At 36.6% G+C, this 18,378-nt stretch overlaps 1 protein-coding gene across 1 annotated transcript in view; it reads right to left on the bottom strand.

Moving 5' to 3' along the window:
* Window positions 1-18,240, bottom strand: part of LOC105004433 (chromosome unknown open reading frame, human C8orf88) — a 34,421-nt gene extending 16,181 nt beyond the window's left edge. Inside the window, exons 1-3 of the mRNA XM_010862055.1 lie at window positions 18,195-18,240; window positions 10,543-10,641; window positions 6,792-6,865 (exon numbers count right to left, since the gene is read on the bottom strand). Coding sequence (XP_010860357.1) covers window positions 6,792-6,865; window positions 10,543-10,621 — 153 coding nt within the window. The 5' untranslated portion in view covers window positions 10,622-10,641; window positions 18,195-18,240. The remainder of the gene's footprint in view (window positions 1-6,791; window positions 6,866-10,542; window positions 10,642-18,194) is intronic.
* Window positions 18,241-18,378: the final 138 nt, after the last annotated feature.

The following is an 18,378-nucleotide window of genomic DNA, read 5'->3' as shown; positions in this document are numbered from 1 at the left end:
TCTATTTCCCATGAAGTGGTGGGACCGGATACCATGATCTTCGTTTTCTGAATGCTGAGCTTTAAGCCAACTTTTTCACTCTTCTCTTTCACTTTCATCAAGAGGCTTTTTAGTTACTCTTCACTTTTTGCCATAAGGGTGGTGTCATTGGCATATCTGAGGTTATTGATATTTCTCCCAGCAATCTTGATTCTAGTTTGTGTTTCTTCCAGTCCAGCGTTTCTCATGATGTACTCTGCATATAAGTTAAACAAACAGGGCGACAATATACAGCCTTGACGAACTCCTTTTCCTATTTGGAACCAGTCTGTTGTTCCATGTCCAGTTCTAACTGTTGCTGCCTGACCTGCATACAAATTTCTCAAGAGGCAGATCAGGTGGTCTGGTATTCCCATCTCTTTCAGAATTTTCCACAGTTGATTGTGATCCACACAGTCAAAGGCTTTGGCATAGTCAATAAAGCAGAAATAGATGTTTTCCTGGAACTCCCTTGCTTTTTCTATGATCCAGCGGATGTTGGCAATTTGATCTCTGGTTCCTCTGCCTTTTCTAAAACCAGCTTGAACATCAGGAAGTTCACGGTTCACATATTGCTGAAGCCTGGCTTGGAGAATTGTGAGCATTACTTTACTAGTGTGTGAGATGAGTGCAATTGTGCGGTAGTTTGAGCATTCTTTGGCATTGCCTTTCTTTGGGATTGGAATGAAAACTGACCTTTTCCAGTCCTGTGGCCACTGCTGAGTTTTCCAAATTTGCTAGCATATTGAGTGCAGCACTTTCACAGCAGCATCTTTTAGGATTTGGAATAGTTCAACTGGAATTCCATCACTTCCACTAGCTTTGTTCGTAGTGAGGCTTTCTAAGTCAAGTGGGCCCACTTGACTTCACATTCCGGGATGTCTGGCTCTAGGTCAGTGATCACACCATCGTGATTATCTGGGTCGTGAAGATCTTTTTTGTATAGTTCTTCTGTGTATTCTTGCCATCTCTTCTTAATATCTTCTGCTTCTGTTAGGTCCATAACATTTCTGTCCTTTATCGAGCTCATCTTTGCATGAAATGTTCCTTTGGTATCTCTGATTTTCTTGAAGAGATCCCTAGTCTTTCCCATTCTGTTGTTTTCCTCTATTTCTTTTCATTGATCGCTGAAGAAGGCTTTCTTATCTCTTCTTGCTATTCTTTGGAACTCTGCGTTCAGATCTTTATATCTTTCCTTTTCTCCTTTGCTTTTCACTTCTCTTCTTTTCACAGCTATTTGTAAGGCCTCCCCAGACAGCCATTTTGCTTTTTTGCATTTCTTTTTCATGGGAATGGTCTTGATCCCTGTCTCCTGTACAATGTCACGAACCTCATTCCATAGTTCATCAGGCACTCTATCTATCAGATCTAGGCCCTTAAATCTATTTCTCACTTCCACTGTATAACCATAAGGGATTTGATTCAGGTCATACCTGAATCGTCTAGTGGTTTTCCTTACTTTCTTCAATTTCAGTCTGAATTTGGCAATAAGGAGTTCATGGTCTGAGCCACAGTCAGCTCCTGGTCTTGTTTTTGCTGACTTTATAGAGCTTCTCCATGTTTGGCTGCAAAGAATATAATCAATCTGATTTCGGTGTTGACCATCTGGTGACGTCCATGTATAGAGTCTTCTCTTGTGTTGTTGGAAGAGGGTGTTTGCTACGAACAGTGCATTTTCTTGGCAAAACTCTATTAGTCTTTGCCCTGCTTCATTCCGTATTCCAAGGCCAAATTTGCCTGTTACTCCAGGTGTTTCTTGACTTCCTACTTTTGCATTCCAGTCCCCGATAATGAAAAGGACACCTTTTTTGGGTGTTAGTTCTAAAAGGTCTTGTAGGTCTTCATAGAACCATTCAACTTCAGCTTCTTCAGCATTACTGGTTGGGGCATAGACTTGGATTACTGTGATATTGATTGGCTAGCTTAGGGAATGAAAAAAGTTGAACAGGCTTGAGCAAAGCAAAATAAACACCAGGCTTTTTCCCCCAAGGCAAGGCATTTTGCAATTTGCAGTAAAATACCCCATCTGCATGCTCAGGTATTCTACTGAGCCTCCACTTTTCTAGCAAAAATGTTTCCAGCCCCTCTCATTCATCTTACACAAATGCACACCACTGAGACAAAGGAAGGAGAACAGGAAGAGACAAATTCATATCAACATCCATATCAGGGTGAAAATTTAAAAAGGAAGATTTATAAACAATATCAAAAGACAAAATCAAAACAGGAAAAATACTCTTGAAGAGCTAATTTCTGTAGTATGAAAGAGCTCCCAGAAAACAATGGAGTCTATAAAAAAAGAATGGGCAAAGGCCTTGAATTGGTAAATACAGATGAAAGGAAATTCATATTACTCTTAAACAGATCAAAAGTGGCCACAAATTCTTGACATTTTCTCATCTCTCCATTGAATCTGAGCAAGATCCGTGACTGCTCAAGACCAATCTAAAAATGACAGGCTGGTTTCCAGGCCTTAGTCTTGAAGCCCAGACATTGTGCTGTAAAGAGCCCAGGCCTTTTGGAGAGGCCATTTGTAGGGGCTACCTCCAGTCTACCGGGGCAGCTAAACTCTACCAGCCATGTGAGTGAGCCATCGGACCATCCAATCCCGTCAAGACTTTAAAGCACTCCAGGCCTAGACCCTATCTGACTGCAACCACATTACTGAGAAATGGCCACCGAAACCACTAAGGCCACAGACCCATGAAAGATAATAATAAGGAGTTGTTAAGTCAATGTTTTCAAGTAATTTTTGTGAGGTAATAACAGCAAAAAAAAAAAAAAAAAAGACTAAAAGAAGTTGTTCAGGCAGAAGGAAGGTAATGCCAGACATAAACATGGATTTACATAAAAAAATTAAGAGTGCTGGAAAAGGAATAAATGAAGGTTAAAATAAAATTCATTCTTATATTTTAAAAAATTATTTTAAAAGATAGTCTACAAAAGCAAAAATTAGTAACAATGTACTGTGTATTTATAGTACAAGTTTAAGTAAAATTCTGACAGTAGAGAAAAATGGGAGGGAATACACTACAAAAAGGTTTTGAGACCTAAAAAGTGAGTTAAACAAGGTCAGTGTACAAAAATAAATAGTATTTCTGTATTCTAGCATCCAAAATGTGGAATTTGAAATTTATAAAAAAAGTACCACTTACAATAGTATAAAAAAATACAAAATGCTTATAAGTTTGACAAGAGTTCAAGACCCCTATGCTGAAAAATACAAAGTACAGAGAGAAATATCTTGCTCACGGATCAGAAGACAATATTAAGATGGTAATTCTTTTCAAACTAATTTCAAACAATCAGAATTCCAATAAGCCTTTTTGGTAGAAATTTACCGGTTCACTTAAAATTTCTGTGGAAATGCTGAGGACCCAGAATAAGGGAGATAAATCTGAAAAACTATAAAGTTAGTGAATTTTCATTATCTGACTTGGCTACAACAGTCTGTAAAGCTTGATGTGGACCTAAAGATACGTAATCTAGGTAATCTAGTGTACAGCAAGATGGCTATAGTTGACAATACTGCATTGAATACTTGAAAGCTGCTAAAAGAATAAATCTTAATGTTCTCACTACAACAAAAACAACAACAAAATAGTGATTATGTGAAATGAAGAATATGTTAACTAAACTCATTGTGGTAAACATTTTGCAACATAAACAGGTATCAATCAAATCATCACATTCTATACCCTAAACTTACACAATGTTATATGTCAATTATATATCAATAAAGCTGGAGAAAACACATTATAAATCAGTAGAACATAATGAAGTTTAGAAATAAACTCACACATGTACAATATACTGATGTCAACAAATTTATGATTCAGTGAAAGAAAGGTATACAACCCAAACAGTAAAAACATGCAAAAGATTTGATCAGATAATTTATCAGAAAGAAAAAAAGAAAAGAAAAAGACAGATGGTAAATAAACTCATGATAAAATGCTCCATTTCATTAATCATTAGGGGAATGCAAATATAAAGTACAATGAGATACAACTAACTCACACACTAAAATGGCTAAAAATTAAGACTGACTATACCAAGTGTCAACAAGGATGTGAAGTAACCAGGACACTCATATACTACTGGTGGTACAACCACTCTGGAAAACATTTTAGCAGTTTCTAAAGTGATTTAACATGATTCATCAATTCCACTTCTGGTTATTGTGTGTGTGTATACACAAAGACTTGAACACAACTATCCACAGAGCATTATTCACAATATTTATCATAATAAATAAACTATCCTATATTCATACAGCAGAATACTACTCCAAATTTAAAAGAAAATCACTACCAATATCTACAACATGGAAGAATCTCGAAAACATTATGCTGAGCAAAAAAAAAAAAAAAAACCAACAAAAAACCTAACACTAAAGAATATATTGTGTGATTTCATCTATATGAAATTTTAGAGCAGCCAAAACTACTTTATAGCTAAAGAAAGCAGATGAGCAGATGCCTGGAGCAGGAGGGAGCACTAGGATTAATGGAAGTGGAAATAGTAAATGACTGAAAAGGAATAAAAGAGCACTTCTGGGGAAGCTGAAAATGTTCTACAGTTTCATTGTGGGGTTGGTTACACGAGGTATATATTGATTATTTGTCAAAACCCATTGAACCAATGGATTCATTTTACTGTATGTAAATTATGCCTTAACAAAGTTGATTTAAAAAATACAAAAAGTTGGTAAAAAATGTCCTTCATTAAAAATCATGTGATATCTCTGACATAGGTTCTGGTAGCTTTTGAATTACATTTGAAGCAGCAGACAAAATTTTAAGCTTAGAAGTAAATCTAATTAATTTATTTTGTATAAGGTTTTGCAATATTAACATACTCCTTTTTACTTATAAAGCTTTCAAAAGAAGGTCAAGGGTTCCAAAGAAAGTTACTATACTATACAATATTCTTATGTATTAAGTAGGTAAATTTTAACTGCTGGGATATATTAAACAAAACATTACAATGGCTTAAAAATTTATATAAAGCAAGAATAATTAAGATGTCAAGGTCCTGACACAGAGATACACAAATAGACCAATGGAAAAGCAAAGTCCAGAAACAATCCCTATTTATATAAAGATTTATACAGTAAAGATGGCGTAAGTCTATATGGAAAGAATATTCGATGACTTGTACTTTACAACTGACTATATGAAAAAAAATTGATTTTATTTATATCATATAAAAATTAATTTCAGGTAGATTATACACCTAAATATTAAAGCAAAACTTTAAACTTTTTAGAAGAATATGTAGGAAAAATGTCTTTTGAGCTTAGGGCAGGGAAGACTTCATAAACAATGACACAAAAAGTGAAATCATAAAAAAATTTGACACTATGACTACATAAAGATTTTAAAATTTGAAAAAAGAAACACACAAAAATAATTCTTTCACAGACCAAGAAAAATGGGCAGACAATATGCAGTGATGTCACAAAAGAGACAATCCAAATGGCCAAATTAAACATAAAAAAAAAAAGATGCTGCATTTCAAAGTAATAAAGAATTAAAAATTAAAACCAAGAAAGACACATTTCTCACACATTAAACATGAAAAAAGTGAAAGTTTGACAATAACAAGGTAAGGCTGTAGAAAAATCAGAGTAGTTAATGCATTGCTTGTACAAATCATTCTGGAGGGTAATCTGACGGTATATAGCAAATCTACTCCAAGTTTATATTCCAGAAGACCTTTCAAACATGTATAAAACATAACATATAGATGGATATTTATTATATAATTGCATTTATTATAAAATATTTCTATTTCTATTATAAAATATAAACAAGGGTCATCAGTTCAGTTCAGTCGCTCAGTTGTGTCCAACTCTTTGCGACCGCATGAATCGCAGCACGCCAGGCCTCCCTGTCCATCACCAACTCCTGGAGTTCACTCAGAACATCCACTGAGTTGGTAATGCTATCCAGCCATCTCATCCTCTGTCGTCCCCTTCTCCTCCTGCCCCCAATCCCTCCCAGCATCAGAGTCTTTACCAATGAGTTGACGCTTCGCATGAGGTGGCCAAAGTACTGGAGTTTCAGCTTTAGCATCATTCCTTCCAAAGAACACCCAGGACCGATCTCCTTTAGAATGGACTGGTTAGAAGCTTTATTGACTATGCCAAAGCCTTTGACTGTGTGGATCACAATAAACTGTGGAAAATTCTTCAAAAAATGGGAATACCAGACCACCTGACCTGCCTCTTGAGAAACCTATATGCAGGTCAGGAGGCAACAGTTAGAACTGGACATGGAACAACAGACTGGTTCCAAAGAGGAAAAGGAGTACATCAAAGCTGTATAGTGTCACCCTGCTTATTTAACAAGGGTCATACCCCTCAACAAAAAAATGGAACAAGAAATGTAGTAGCTTTACATACAAACAAGTCTATTTGTTATGGCAAAAGTACTAATACATTCATGGAAACAATGACAAATTGAGGATACTTATCCTGGGGAAGTACAGGAAGCAAATGGGAAGGTTCAGGGATATACAGGTGTTTTTAACTATGTATGTAAGATTTCTTTTAATTTTCTAAAATAAAACAAAAAAAATTGAGATTTGAAAATGGTGAGCAAGGGGCATAATGAGTATTTTATTCTCTTAAGTGTATGCCTGAAACATATCATAACTTATTAAAGTATATGATGCATTTAATATAGTACCTGACACACAAGAGCCATCTAACAAATTTTACTTTCCAGTCTGCAATGCTTCATTTTTTTATAACTTCTAAGACTTACTCTGCTAACTCCACTTTGTAAGTACTGGGTGTTGCATGGATATTCATTCTGAAAGTTGAAAGGGAATACTGCTCCTGTTAGGAGAGAGGAAAAAAAAATTGTTTTAAATACTTATTACTTCAATAAATGGTATAATACCACCTAAAAAACCTTAAGTATCTAGGATATGCTAGGCACTGTTTTGAAATGTTTTCTGAGAGTTCATTTACTCAACATAATGAAATGTCAGCTACTGTGTTAGGAGATGGGTTTATACACATGAAAAAAGTTCAGAGATAAAAGACTTCATAGCCTATTTTTTAAAAAAAGCTCATAAAAAATGATTATAATAACAATAAGTTATGTGACAGGTACAGAGAAGATACCAGGGGAGAGAAGATTGGGCTTTGGGGATATCAACTAAGGCTTAACAACTAAGGCTTAACAAAAGGAAATAATTCAGTATGGGTCTTGAAGAAAAAGTAGATTTCTTTGGGGATGTGAGTTGCCCAAACAGTACAGAACTATGCTTTAATGCTAAAATTAATTTCTGATTTACCTAACTTTTCTGCTTAATAAACCCCTACTCCTGTCCACATCTTTTTTTTTTTTTTTCCTGTCCACATCTTAAGAGGACATAATGAAATGAGAGATCAGGGCTACCAGCCCACTTCTACCCACCGCTAAAATAGCCTTCAAGGGAAAGCATCCGTGAAAAATGGAACCTGTACAAATAAGGGAGGGAGGGATAATATAAAAAGCCTAGTCACAGAAACAAGTAGCTGACAATGGTTTTATTTCCTTTGCTTTAGGACAAAATGAGACTTGGCCCTATACAACTGCTTCTTCAGTGTTCCAGAAGAATGCTGAATCACATCAGTATTGCTGAACTATGGTCCAGAAATCTCATTTCATTTTGTCTGTCCTAAGTCACAGCTATCTTCAGAGGAAACATGACCAAAATGTAGACAATCTTCTCTGTAGAAGCCAAAGATGGAAGAACAAGTGGAGGACTGAGGAACTGTGTTATTTCTATCTTTTCTGCTTCATCTTTGTAATCAATCAAAGTGCTATGTTCTCCCTTTTCTAAGTAGCCAGTTACTCAGTTGAACACATGGACTAAGCAGAATTAAAGTAATTTTTATACACATATACGTAAAATATAAGTATTATATAGCTAGTAATGAAAAAGAATAAAAAATTATTATTCCAATTTGGAATTTCAAGAATTTGTCCAAAAGTTTAGTATTATGCACAAGAGAAAATATTTTATTTTATTTTTTTTAAATTTTATTTATTTTTTAAACTTTACATAATTGTATTAGTTTTGCCAAATATCAAAATGAATCCACCACAGGTATACATGTGTTCCCCATCCTGAGCCCTCCTCCCTCCTCCCTCCCCATACCATCCCTCTGGGTCGTCCCAGTGCACTAGCCCCAAGCATCCAGTATCGTGCATCGAACCTGGACTGGCATCTCGTTTCATACATGATATTTTACATGTTTCAATGCCATTCTCTCAAATCTTCCCACCCTCTCCCTCTCCCTCAGAGTCCATAAGACTGTTCTATACATTACTGTCTCTTTTGCTGTCTCGTACACAGGGTTATTGTTACCATCTAATTTTAGAAAATTTAGTTTTAGATTTCCTAAAAAATTAAGACTTTCTGTTCAGCTAAAGTACAGCCTTAATCTGCTTTGGACTAATTTTTTTCAATTAGGTATATTTTTAAAAGGCTAATGCTATCTCCAGCATGACTGCTCAGCAGTGATCAAAATCACAGAACATGATTTGCACTGAGAGTATCATTCTGAGCATAAGCCAGTTGTTAACCATGAAAATGAGACATTAAAAAAAAAAATCCATGAGTTGCTCTTAAGCAAAAACTGTTCTTCCCATCTTTGTTGGTCTGGTAGACTATGGATTAGTAGACCATTAAGAATCCATTTCTTAATGCAAGTCAAAACCACAATGAGGTACCACTTCACAGGTCAGAATGGCCATCATGAAAATATCTATAAATAATAATTGCTGGTGAGAGCACTTCCAATCACCATTGGTGGAAATGTAAATAGGTGCAGCCACTATGCAAAACAGTATATGCTGCTGCTGCTAAGTCGCTGCAGTCGTGTCTGATTCTGTGCGATCCCATAGACGCACCAGGCTCCACCGCCCCTGGGATTCTCCAGGCAAGAACACTGGAGTGGGCTGCCATTTCCTTCTCCAACGCATGTATGCATGCTAAGTCGCTTCAGTTGTGTCTGACTCTGTGTGACCCTGTGGACAGCAGCCTACCAGGCTCCTCCATCCACAGGATTCTCTAGGCAAGAATACTGGAGTGGGTTGCTATTTCCTTCTCCAATGCAAAACAGTATGGAGGTTACTTAAAAAATGAGTTATCTTATGATCCAGCAATCCCCCTCCTGATTATGTATCCAAAAAAGACAAAAACTCTTTAATTTGAAAAGATACGTGCATCCCAATGTTCACAGCAGCACTATTTCTAATAGCCAAGACACGGAAATAACCCAAGTGCCCATTAACAAATGACTGGTCTAAGAAGATGTGGTATATATACACAGTGGAATATTACTCAGCCATAAAAAGCATGAAACATTGCCATTTGCAGCAGTATGAATGGACCTAGAGCACAGTATACTTACGGAAGTCAGTCAGATAAAGACAAATATTATATGATACCATTTATATATAGAATCTAAAAAATAATACAAATGAATTTATAGGCAAAACAGAAAGAGACTCACAGACACAGAAAACAATCTTATGGTTACCAAAGGGGAAAGGGAGGAGCAAAGGGATAAATTAGGAGTATGGGATTAACAAACTATTATACATAAAACAGATAAGCAATAAGGATTTGCTATATAGCACAATTATGTTCAATATCTTATAGTAACCTATAATGGAAAATAATCTGAAAAAATATATATGTATAGGTGTATATCAGAGAAGGCAATGGCACCCCACTCCAGTACTCTTGCCTGGAAAATCCCATGGATGGAGGAGCCTGGTGGGCTGCAGTCCATGGGGTCGCTACAAGTCAGACACGACTGAGCAACTTCACTTTCACTTTTCACTTTCATGCATTGGAGGAGGAAATGGCAACCCACTCCAGAAATCTTGCCTGGAGAATCCCAGGGACAGGGGAGCCTGGTGGGCTGCTGTCTGTGGGGTTGCACAGAGTCGGACATGACTGAAGCGACTTAGCAGCAGCAGCAGCAACATGGGTGTATATACATATATATGTGTGTGAGAGTCAGTCACTCAGTTGTGTCCGACTCTTTGCGACCCCATGGACTATACAGTCCACGGAATTCTCCAGGCCAGAATACTGAAGTGGGTAGTCTTTCCCTTCTCCAGGGGATCTTCCCAACCCAGGAATCGAACCCAGGGCTCCTGCATTGCAGGCGGATTCTTTACCAACTGAGCTATCAGGGAAGCCCATACATACATACATACATACATAAATATATATATATATATATATATAAACTGAATCTGAATCATTGCTGTATACCTAAAACCAACACAATATTGTAAATCAATTATATACATCAATAAAAAAAGAATCCCTTCTCATTGGTAATACTTCTAAATTCTTCAGAGATCATTGGTTTTCATTATCTTTAAATATCCACCATAAACTATTTATGTATTCTATACATATATTATTTATGTATTATTTGGCCTTTCAAATACTAATTAGCTATTAGCCAATTAATTTTTTAAATGTGGATACCAGACTCACCAGGGGGAGAACTCAGATGACGAACAGGTCTTGCTGGTTGAAGTGGTTTACCAATCAACTTTTTGGTTTCCATTATCATAAAGATCTTGAGGTTCCATACTTTAGGAGGGAAAAACACAAATTGCTTTAACACATATACAAACAAAACAATGACATTACCACCATATGACCCAGCAATCCCACTCCTAGGCATGTACCCTGATGAAACCAAAATTGAAAAAGACATATGTATCCCACTGTTCATTGCAGCACTATTTACAACAGCTAGAACACGGAAGCAACCTAGATGTCCATGGACGGATGAATGGATAAAGAAGTTGTGGTACATATACACAATGGAATGTTACTCAGCCATAAAAAGGAATGCATTTGAGTCAGTTCAGATGAGGTGGATGAACCTAGAACCTATTACACAGAGTGAAGTGAGTCAGAAAAAGATAAATATCATATTCTAACATATATATATATATGGAATCTAGAAAAAATGGTATTGAAGAATTTATTTACAGGACAGCAGTAGCGAAACAGACATACCGAATAGATTCACGGACATGGGGAGAGGGGAGGAGAGGGTGAGATGTATGGAGAGAGTAACATGGAAATTTACATTACTATATGTAAAAATAGATAGCCAACGGGAATTTGCTGTATACTTCAGGAAACTAAAACAGGGGCTCTGGATCCACCTAGAGGGATAGGGTGGGGAGAGAGAGGGAGGTTCAAAAGTGAGGGGAAATATGTGTACCTATGTTTGATTTATGTTGAGGTTTGACAGAAAACAACACAATTCTGTAATGCAATTATCCTTCAATAAAAGAACAAAAGAAAAAAGGACAAAAAAAATAGAACTTACAATTAAAAAAACCATGACATTCATTTGAAGATAACTATTTTATAAATTAAAGTGGAAAACACAAACACAAAACAAGAATTTAAAACAACCTGCAACAACCAGAGACCCATTTCAGCATCTCTCACAATTGAATATTCCCTCTTTAAAACATTTTCCTCCCTTAACTTCCCTCTTTTCTATAGGTTTTGTTTCCTATTTCTTTGACTGTCTCTTTTAACTTCCTTAGATGATTCCTATTTTTCTCCAGTTAAATTTAGGAATTAGTCCAAATTTGGCTTTGATTCTCCTAGCTATTTTCATCTATTTTCATGACTGCAACTACCTATCTACATAATAAGTATGCCGTTACTTACACATCCTCGTCTACCTCTCTTTTTAAATAATGTGACATAGGTAAATGGTTTACTGTGCATGACACATGGGTGTTGGCTTCTGTTCCTATTATTAATAATTCAGGAGGTGATGAATGATCACCTCCTGAGTGTATTATTATTATATTAACTATCTAATTGCCAAAAGATATTCCCATGTATATCTTATAGTAGGTACCTTAAATTCAACATATCCAAAATTAAATTCATTACTTTGACTCCAAAGATGTCCCTCCTGTTGTATCCCTTAAATTTATCTAAATTAGAGCCCCTCACCATAATCAGTCTCTAATTCCATTCTATTATCAAAATATCACTCAGATTTTTTTCTTTACTCCTACCACTACTCTTTTAGTCTCCCAGTAGTTCCTACTATATCTCCCTGAACACCTAGTCTGATTTAATTAAATACTGCCTTTCCCTATGTACCTCTTTACCTGAGACAAAATGAATATGGTCACATCACGGCATTTAGAGAACACTGTACTATACTATATACTAAACTATGATGGCTGATTTATCTTCCATACTAGCAAAGCGAGGGACAGATTCTTCTCAAAGTGAGGAACAATATTTTCATTCCTCCTGTGTCCCTTGCAACTAACTCAGTACTTGGACTGGATCCAAAGTAGGTGCAAAACAAGCACTTGCTGAACAAATGGGAGAATACAGCTTCTTCTCTCTCCAAATTATGATCCCTTTACACACATATCTGCTTCAAAAACTTTAGTTCCCCATCACCTGCTGAATTATTAATAATAGAAACATGAGCCAACATCCACATTTCATGCACAGTAAACCATTAACTATGCCACATTATTTAATATTCAGAACAACTTTATAAATCAGGCACTATTAATCGTTAGAGCTCAGGTCTTGGGTCAGCCTACCTGGGTTCTTATCATAGCTCTACCACCTAGTTATATAATTATGGAAAATAATAACCCCTACCTCCTAGGTTTGAGGACTACACAAGAAAATCTGTATAAATCATTAGCACAATGCCCACTACATCATAAGAGTTCAATAAATGTTAGTTTTATGATTTTTTAAACCTCATTTTCCAGATAATGCTTAGAGAAATTAGGTAATTTGCCCCAGCTCATGAGTCTAGAAAGTGGCATATACGCTCATCCCCATGCTTCTAGACGGAACACCCTTTAGTCAAGCTAGCTCCTCCCTCTCTTCCCACCGCTGACACAGGCAGAACTGTCCAGGTTTCAATAAGCACCCTTCTTTTATGTTCACAAAGCACCCTTGTGCCCTCTTCCAGTGTGGTTTTTATTACATTAGCTGACTATAAAATCATAGCTCCATCACTTTCTCTAAGAGCTAGCACAGCATCTAATATACAGCATCTAAGGGCTGCCACAGCATCTAATATACACTACATGTTCAATAAATTGTTGAATTCATAAATGTTATTATGTTTCACCATTTATCTATAAACTCAGGTTTTCTGGTGTTTCCTTACTCTTTCAGCTGCTCTTCTTCTTTCAACAGTAACATTAAATAAAATAGTTCATGTGAAGTTCTCTGTGTGGGCTTACTCGCTCAGTCCTGTCTGACTCTTTGCAACCCCATGGACTGTAGCCACCAGGCTCCTTTGTCCATGGGGTTCTCCAGGCAAGAATGCTAGAGTGGGTTGCCATGCCCTCCTCCAGGGGATGTTCCCAACCCAGGGATTGAACCCAGGTCTTTCACATTGCAGGTGGATTCTTTACCATCTGAACCATGAGGGAAGCCCAAAAATACTGGAGTGGGTAGCCTATACCATCTCCAGGCGAACTTCCTGACCCAGGAATCCAACCAGGGCCTCATACATTGTAGGCAGATTCTTTACCAGCTGAGCTACCAGGGAAGCTCAGATGAAGCTCACATGAAGTTCTCTAGTTCCTAACAAATGGTTGATAGTAAAATAAAAAGAACAGTAACAACAATAATGATTTTCTTTCTTTTTCCAGTGGCCCATATTATATTTTGACTATTAATTTTTCTAAAATATATCATACAAAAAATCTATTATAAGCCTAATTGGTTAGACAATTGAAGTAAAAAAAAACTGACTTTGTGTATCTTAGTAGCTACAACACAATCAGTTTTACTAAATACATCTGTACATTTAAATGCCTATTTAATGAAAATTTTCTGATGTTTGAATGGATCAAAAGTTTTCCAAATTTTGATGCCTATCAAGATGAAGTCAAAAGTAAAACTCCACCAGATTTTCACTTAATTTTCCAGAAACTGATTGTAACCATATGATCTTGAGCAGAAGCTGGTCTAAGCGACCTTTTCCCTAAGTATAAAATGGGGTTAATCACTTTCTTTACACACCAAAGAAATGCTTTCATCTAATTCCTTTGGACATAATTCAAGTGTTAAAGTCATAAATTTATAAACAACCTCTCAAAGTTAGCAATGATAACTAAGCACAAAATAGTTACTTTTTCTTGAAGTTTGGAGTCAAGCAAATCTGACGCAAAGAGCTGATTCACTGGAAAAGACCCTGATGCTGGGAAAGACTGAAGGAGGGAGGAGAAGGGGACGACAGAAGATGAGATGGTTGGATGGCATCATTAACTCAATGGACATGAGTTCAAGCAGACTCTGGGAGACAGAGGACAGGGGAGCCTGGCATGCTGCAGTCCATGGGGTTGCAAACATTCAGACACGACTGAGCAACTGAACAACAACAACCCAAGTTAGCACCCATCTAGACTTGTAATGAGTATGTTAACTAGTATTTCAGCATGGTGATTAACAACCTTCTAAACAAAACTAATGCTGTATGTATTTGTTGACATTACAACTTTGATATAATAGGAAATCCAAAAAGTATATGAAGAAAAAAAACCACTTTATTGATTGAATATTTTCTATGTGAAAGAGATATTTTAACATGGACCTAAAAGCAATCTAATATGTCATTATTTAATATGTATCCTAACCATTTAAATTAGGACCCTAATGTCAATATTAGTAGTATTAACTTTCCATCCTATTCCCCATGAAAAGAATACAATAGACTACTTTGGCACACACTTTTTTTTCATTGCTCAGCTGAAATTGAGTTGGTAGGTTGTAAAGTGTATTCCAGTTGCTGAGCAAAGCAAATCCACAGTATTCAAACTAGGGATTTTCAAGAGTTTAGGAGTTACAGAACTATTATATGAGTTTGCAATACAATAAATAAACAACAAAAAAAACCCCACCAAAGATATTTCTGTACCCACCTACCCTTTCCCCTTTCAATCTGTAGTAGGAAAACTACTACAAATTGAGAGGCCTGGCGGGCTACAGTCCATAGTGTCACAAAGAGTCAGACACGACTGAAGCAATTTAGCAAGCATGCACTCTTTCAATTTGTAGTAGAGAAACTACAGCAAAGTCTCCAGATACAAATTCACATCTCATACAATATTCTATTCAATACGATTTTTTAAAAGTAAACTATGCCTGCATAGAGACTGTGATATTATAGGAAATAAGTTTTGGATGCATACTACATAACAGCATCATATCTTAAACAGTGTTATTAATGGAAAGGCAAGTACTTATATAATAAATAAGCAATTATTATTGTAAAACTGATCAAGTATCATAATGAAGGACAGGGCTCCACAAACCAAAGCTTAATTCTCTTAATTTAATTCTTAATTAAGAATTAATTCTCTTAAAAATTTTCTTAATTCTCTTAATTTTAATTGTGTTAAAAATAAAGACAGCTGAACTACAAAATCAGTATGTAAAATAACTTCAGTCTTTAGCAAACTCTAATGTAGAATTCCAAAAGTTTCCTTTTGGACCTTTCCTTTCGGAAGCTACTGGTCCTACCTGCTGCTACTGCTAAGTCACTTCAGTCATGTCCGACTCTGTGTGACCCCATGGATGGCAGCCCACCAGGCTCCCCCGCCCTGGGATTCTCCAGGCAAGAACACTGGAGTGGGTTGTTCTACCTAGTGTAGGCATTTATGATATCAAGTGTTACAAAGAACAGTTGTAAAAAAACATAATCCTACCTACACCACTGGGTAGCAAGCAGTGGGTCTGTCATACAGTTGTCTTTGAAATGTAAATATAGTTTTGTGGTATAAATATTTCTTAAAGAACATTTTGATCCAATATCTCAAAAATTAATAATATTAACTAACACATGCTGAGAAATGGTTATTATTTTTCAAGTTCACACATATTTAACAAATCATCTTAGAATGATTTTTAATCGTTTTATGCCCTTTTTTAAAGAATTTTAATCATAAATGGGAGCTGAGTTTTGTCAAAGGCTTTTTCTGCATCTATTGAGATAATCATATGGTTTTTATCTGTCAATCTGTTAAAATGGTGTATCACACTTATTAAGGCCAAGTGATATGAATAGAACACTGGTTTGCAAGTCAGGAAATCCTTATCACTGCTATTCTACATCTAGAATACTAACTATATCTTAGATTATTTCTTTTTTAAAAAAATATGTTGAACTAAATATGAATCCTAAGGGCCCACCAACTCTGAAATTATAAATTAACCTAAAATTTTCTAAAATATAGTACTATGAGATAATAAGCATATATACTGATCAGATGGGGCACAATTTCATTACCCAATATATGCTTTTCTTAATTAAAACTTCATTTTTATGAGATCTTACTACATATTAAATGCTTTACATATACTATCTCATTTAATTTTGAGCCATACATTAACTGTTGCAGAAACTCATTATTAGTTACTTTACAGATGAGAAACCTGAAGCTAAGAAAAAAGAGAAATGCACAAGTTCACACAGTTCGTAATGGGTAGAAATGCGGTTCTGACTGTAAAGTTCATGCTGTCGTCTCTAAATTTGTGTGTTTGGCAAGTAAAACACAACTGACTCTCCACTACTCCGTGTGGATGGACAGTACTTGTATGGAAAAATTTATGAGAAGGAACATTTACATGTATAAAACCTTCTGAATAAGTTGATGTGTGCTAATAATTTTCATTTCCTCAATTTTCAATTTTTCTTAGACTACTAAATATATTATGGGATTAATATGCTTTCCTCATTCTGCAGACATGGTACACTGCCATTCTAATCCATTAGATACTATACTTACTACCTACTATACTTAGAAACAGTATTATACTTAAAATATACAACTTAAATGCTAGATTTCTTTAGAAACTGCTGATGGTTTTGCTGCAATTAAGAGATAAGAGCATATAAAATTTAAGAAATATGCTGAGAGAAGTGAAAAGAACATGCTTTCATTTATCTCATGTATATTTCCCATATAGGATTATGTAAGATTTAATCTCAGTTTTCAACTTCAAAATACCTTTTACAAAGTTATGATTTCTTAAAGCCAAATGCTGATGTAATTAAGCAGCATAAACTGATTATGGAAAATACAGAGGACTAAAGGATAAACTAATCGTGACTTGAAAGACGTTTTATATTCCACAAACTAGGTTGTCATTATTTAGAACAATTAAATATCAAATATTTAAACTGAAATATCAAAAAATTATAAGCCAAGAGTGTCCTGTTTTCTGTTTCATGCTTTCTGACAAAAAAATTTTTTTTCCTATGAAGCATCTTTTAACACAAACACAATTTAACATTTAGGTGGAATAAATTGTCCAGGTAATGCGTGTTGGTGGTTGTCATAACTGAGGTAACTGTCCTTTTTCATAGTTTTTTAGTTTTGCGAAAATATCAGCAACTATAAATTTTTGATAAAATATTATGTTGTACATCTGAAACTAACAAAATGTTGTATGTCAACTTTCGTAAAAACGCGCATCCTTACATACAAGTTGCACAGAACATCTTCAAATACGGTTCATTAGCCATTTGACTTTCTTCTGTGAAGTGACCACATATGTCTTTGGTTTCTTTATTCTTACTGGGTTTTCTTTTCTTACAGAATATAATTTCGTGTAATTAATTATTCGTTTGCTCTTTATTATTAATAAAAACAACTAAAGTAATCTCAAAAACAAACTGTTGGTCACGTTTAGTACGGACGATGCCAGGACACGGGAAACAGTCTTCAAACCATCCCACTTGCCTATCACCAGGTCGTGGGGCAGGGGTCCATACACACTTACTTCTGGGGGCATTTTGTTTGTTTTATTTTTGTTTTATCAACATTCCTTCAGCAGTCTAACTCCCCGGGCCACTTGCTTCTCTCCCGCTTTCCCCCGCCGCAGCCCCCGCGCCTTTCCTGCCGACCTGCCCGCCCACTTTGCGTCCTAAGAGCCCCATCTTGGGGACCCTGTGGAGGCCTTGCCCGACTCGTCCCAGACCCCAGCCAGTTCTCTCCCCGTCACCCCAACTTCCCCCGTGTCCGTCCTCGGAGACGGCGCCCACTCGCCGCCTCACTCCCCGCGGTCCTGATTTCTGCTCGCCTCGCAGCCCGTCCTCCCCGGCAACCTACCGCCTGAAGATCCTGGAGGGTTCGGGGCCGGCAGCCGCGTCGCGGCGCTCAGTCCAGACACGACTGTGGAGCGCCGGGGATGCCCGTCCGGGAACGGCTCCGGCGGCTCGCTCGAGGCCGCGATTGGCAGCCGCGGGGGTGGGGCAGACGGCGGCCCCCAGAGGCGCGGGGCGCGCGCGGGGCG

Source organism: Bison bison, unplaced genomic scaffold (assembly GCF_000754665.1).
Source record: "Bison bison bison isolate TAMUID 2011002044 unplaced genomic scaffold, Bison_UMD1.0 scf7180017858048, whole genome shotgun sequence".
Taxonomy (NCBI): Eukaryota; Metazoa; Chordata; class Mammalia; order Artiodactyla; family Bovidae; genus Bison; species Bison bison.
Note: the sequence above shows the minus strand (reverse complement) of the source record. Positions and strands in the feature narration are given on the sequence as shown.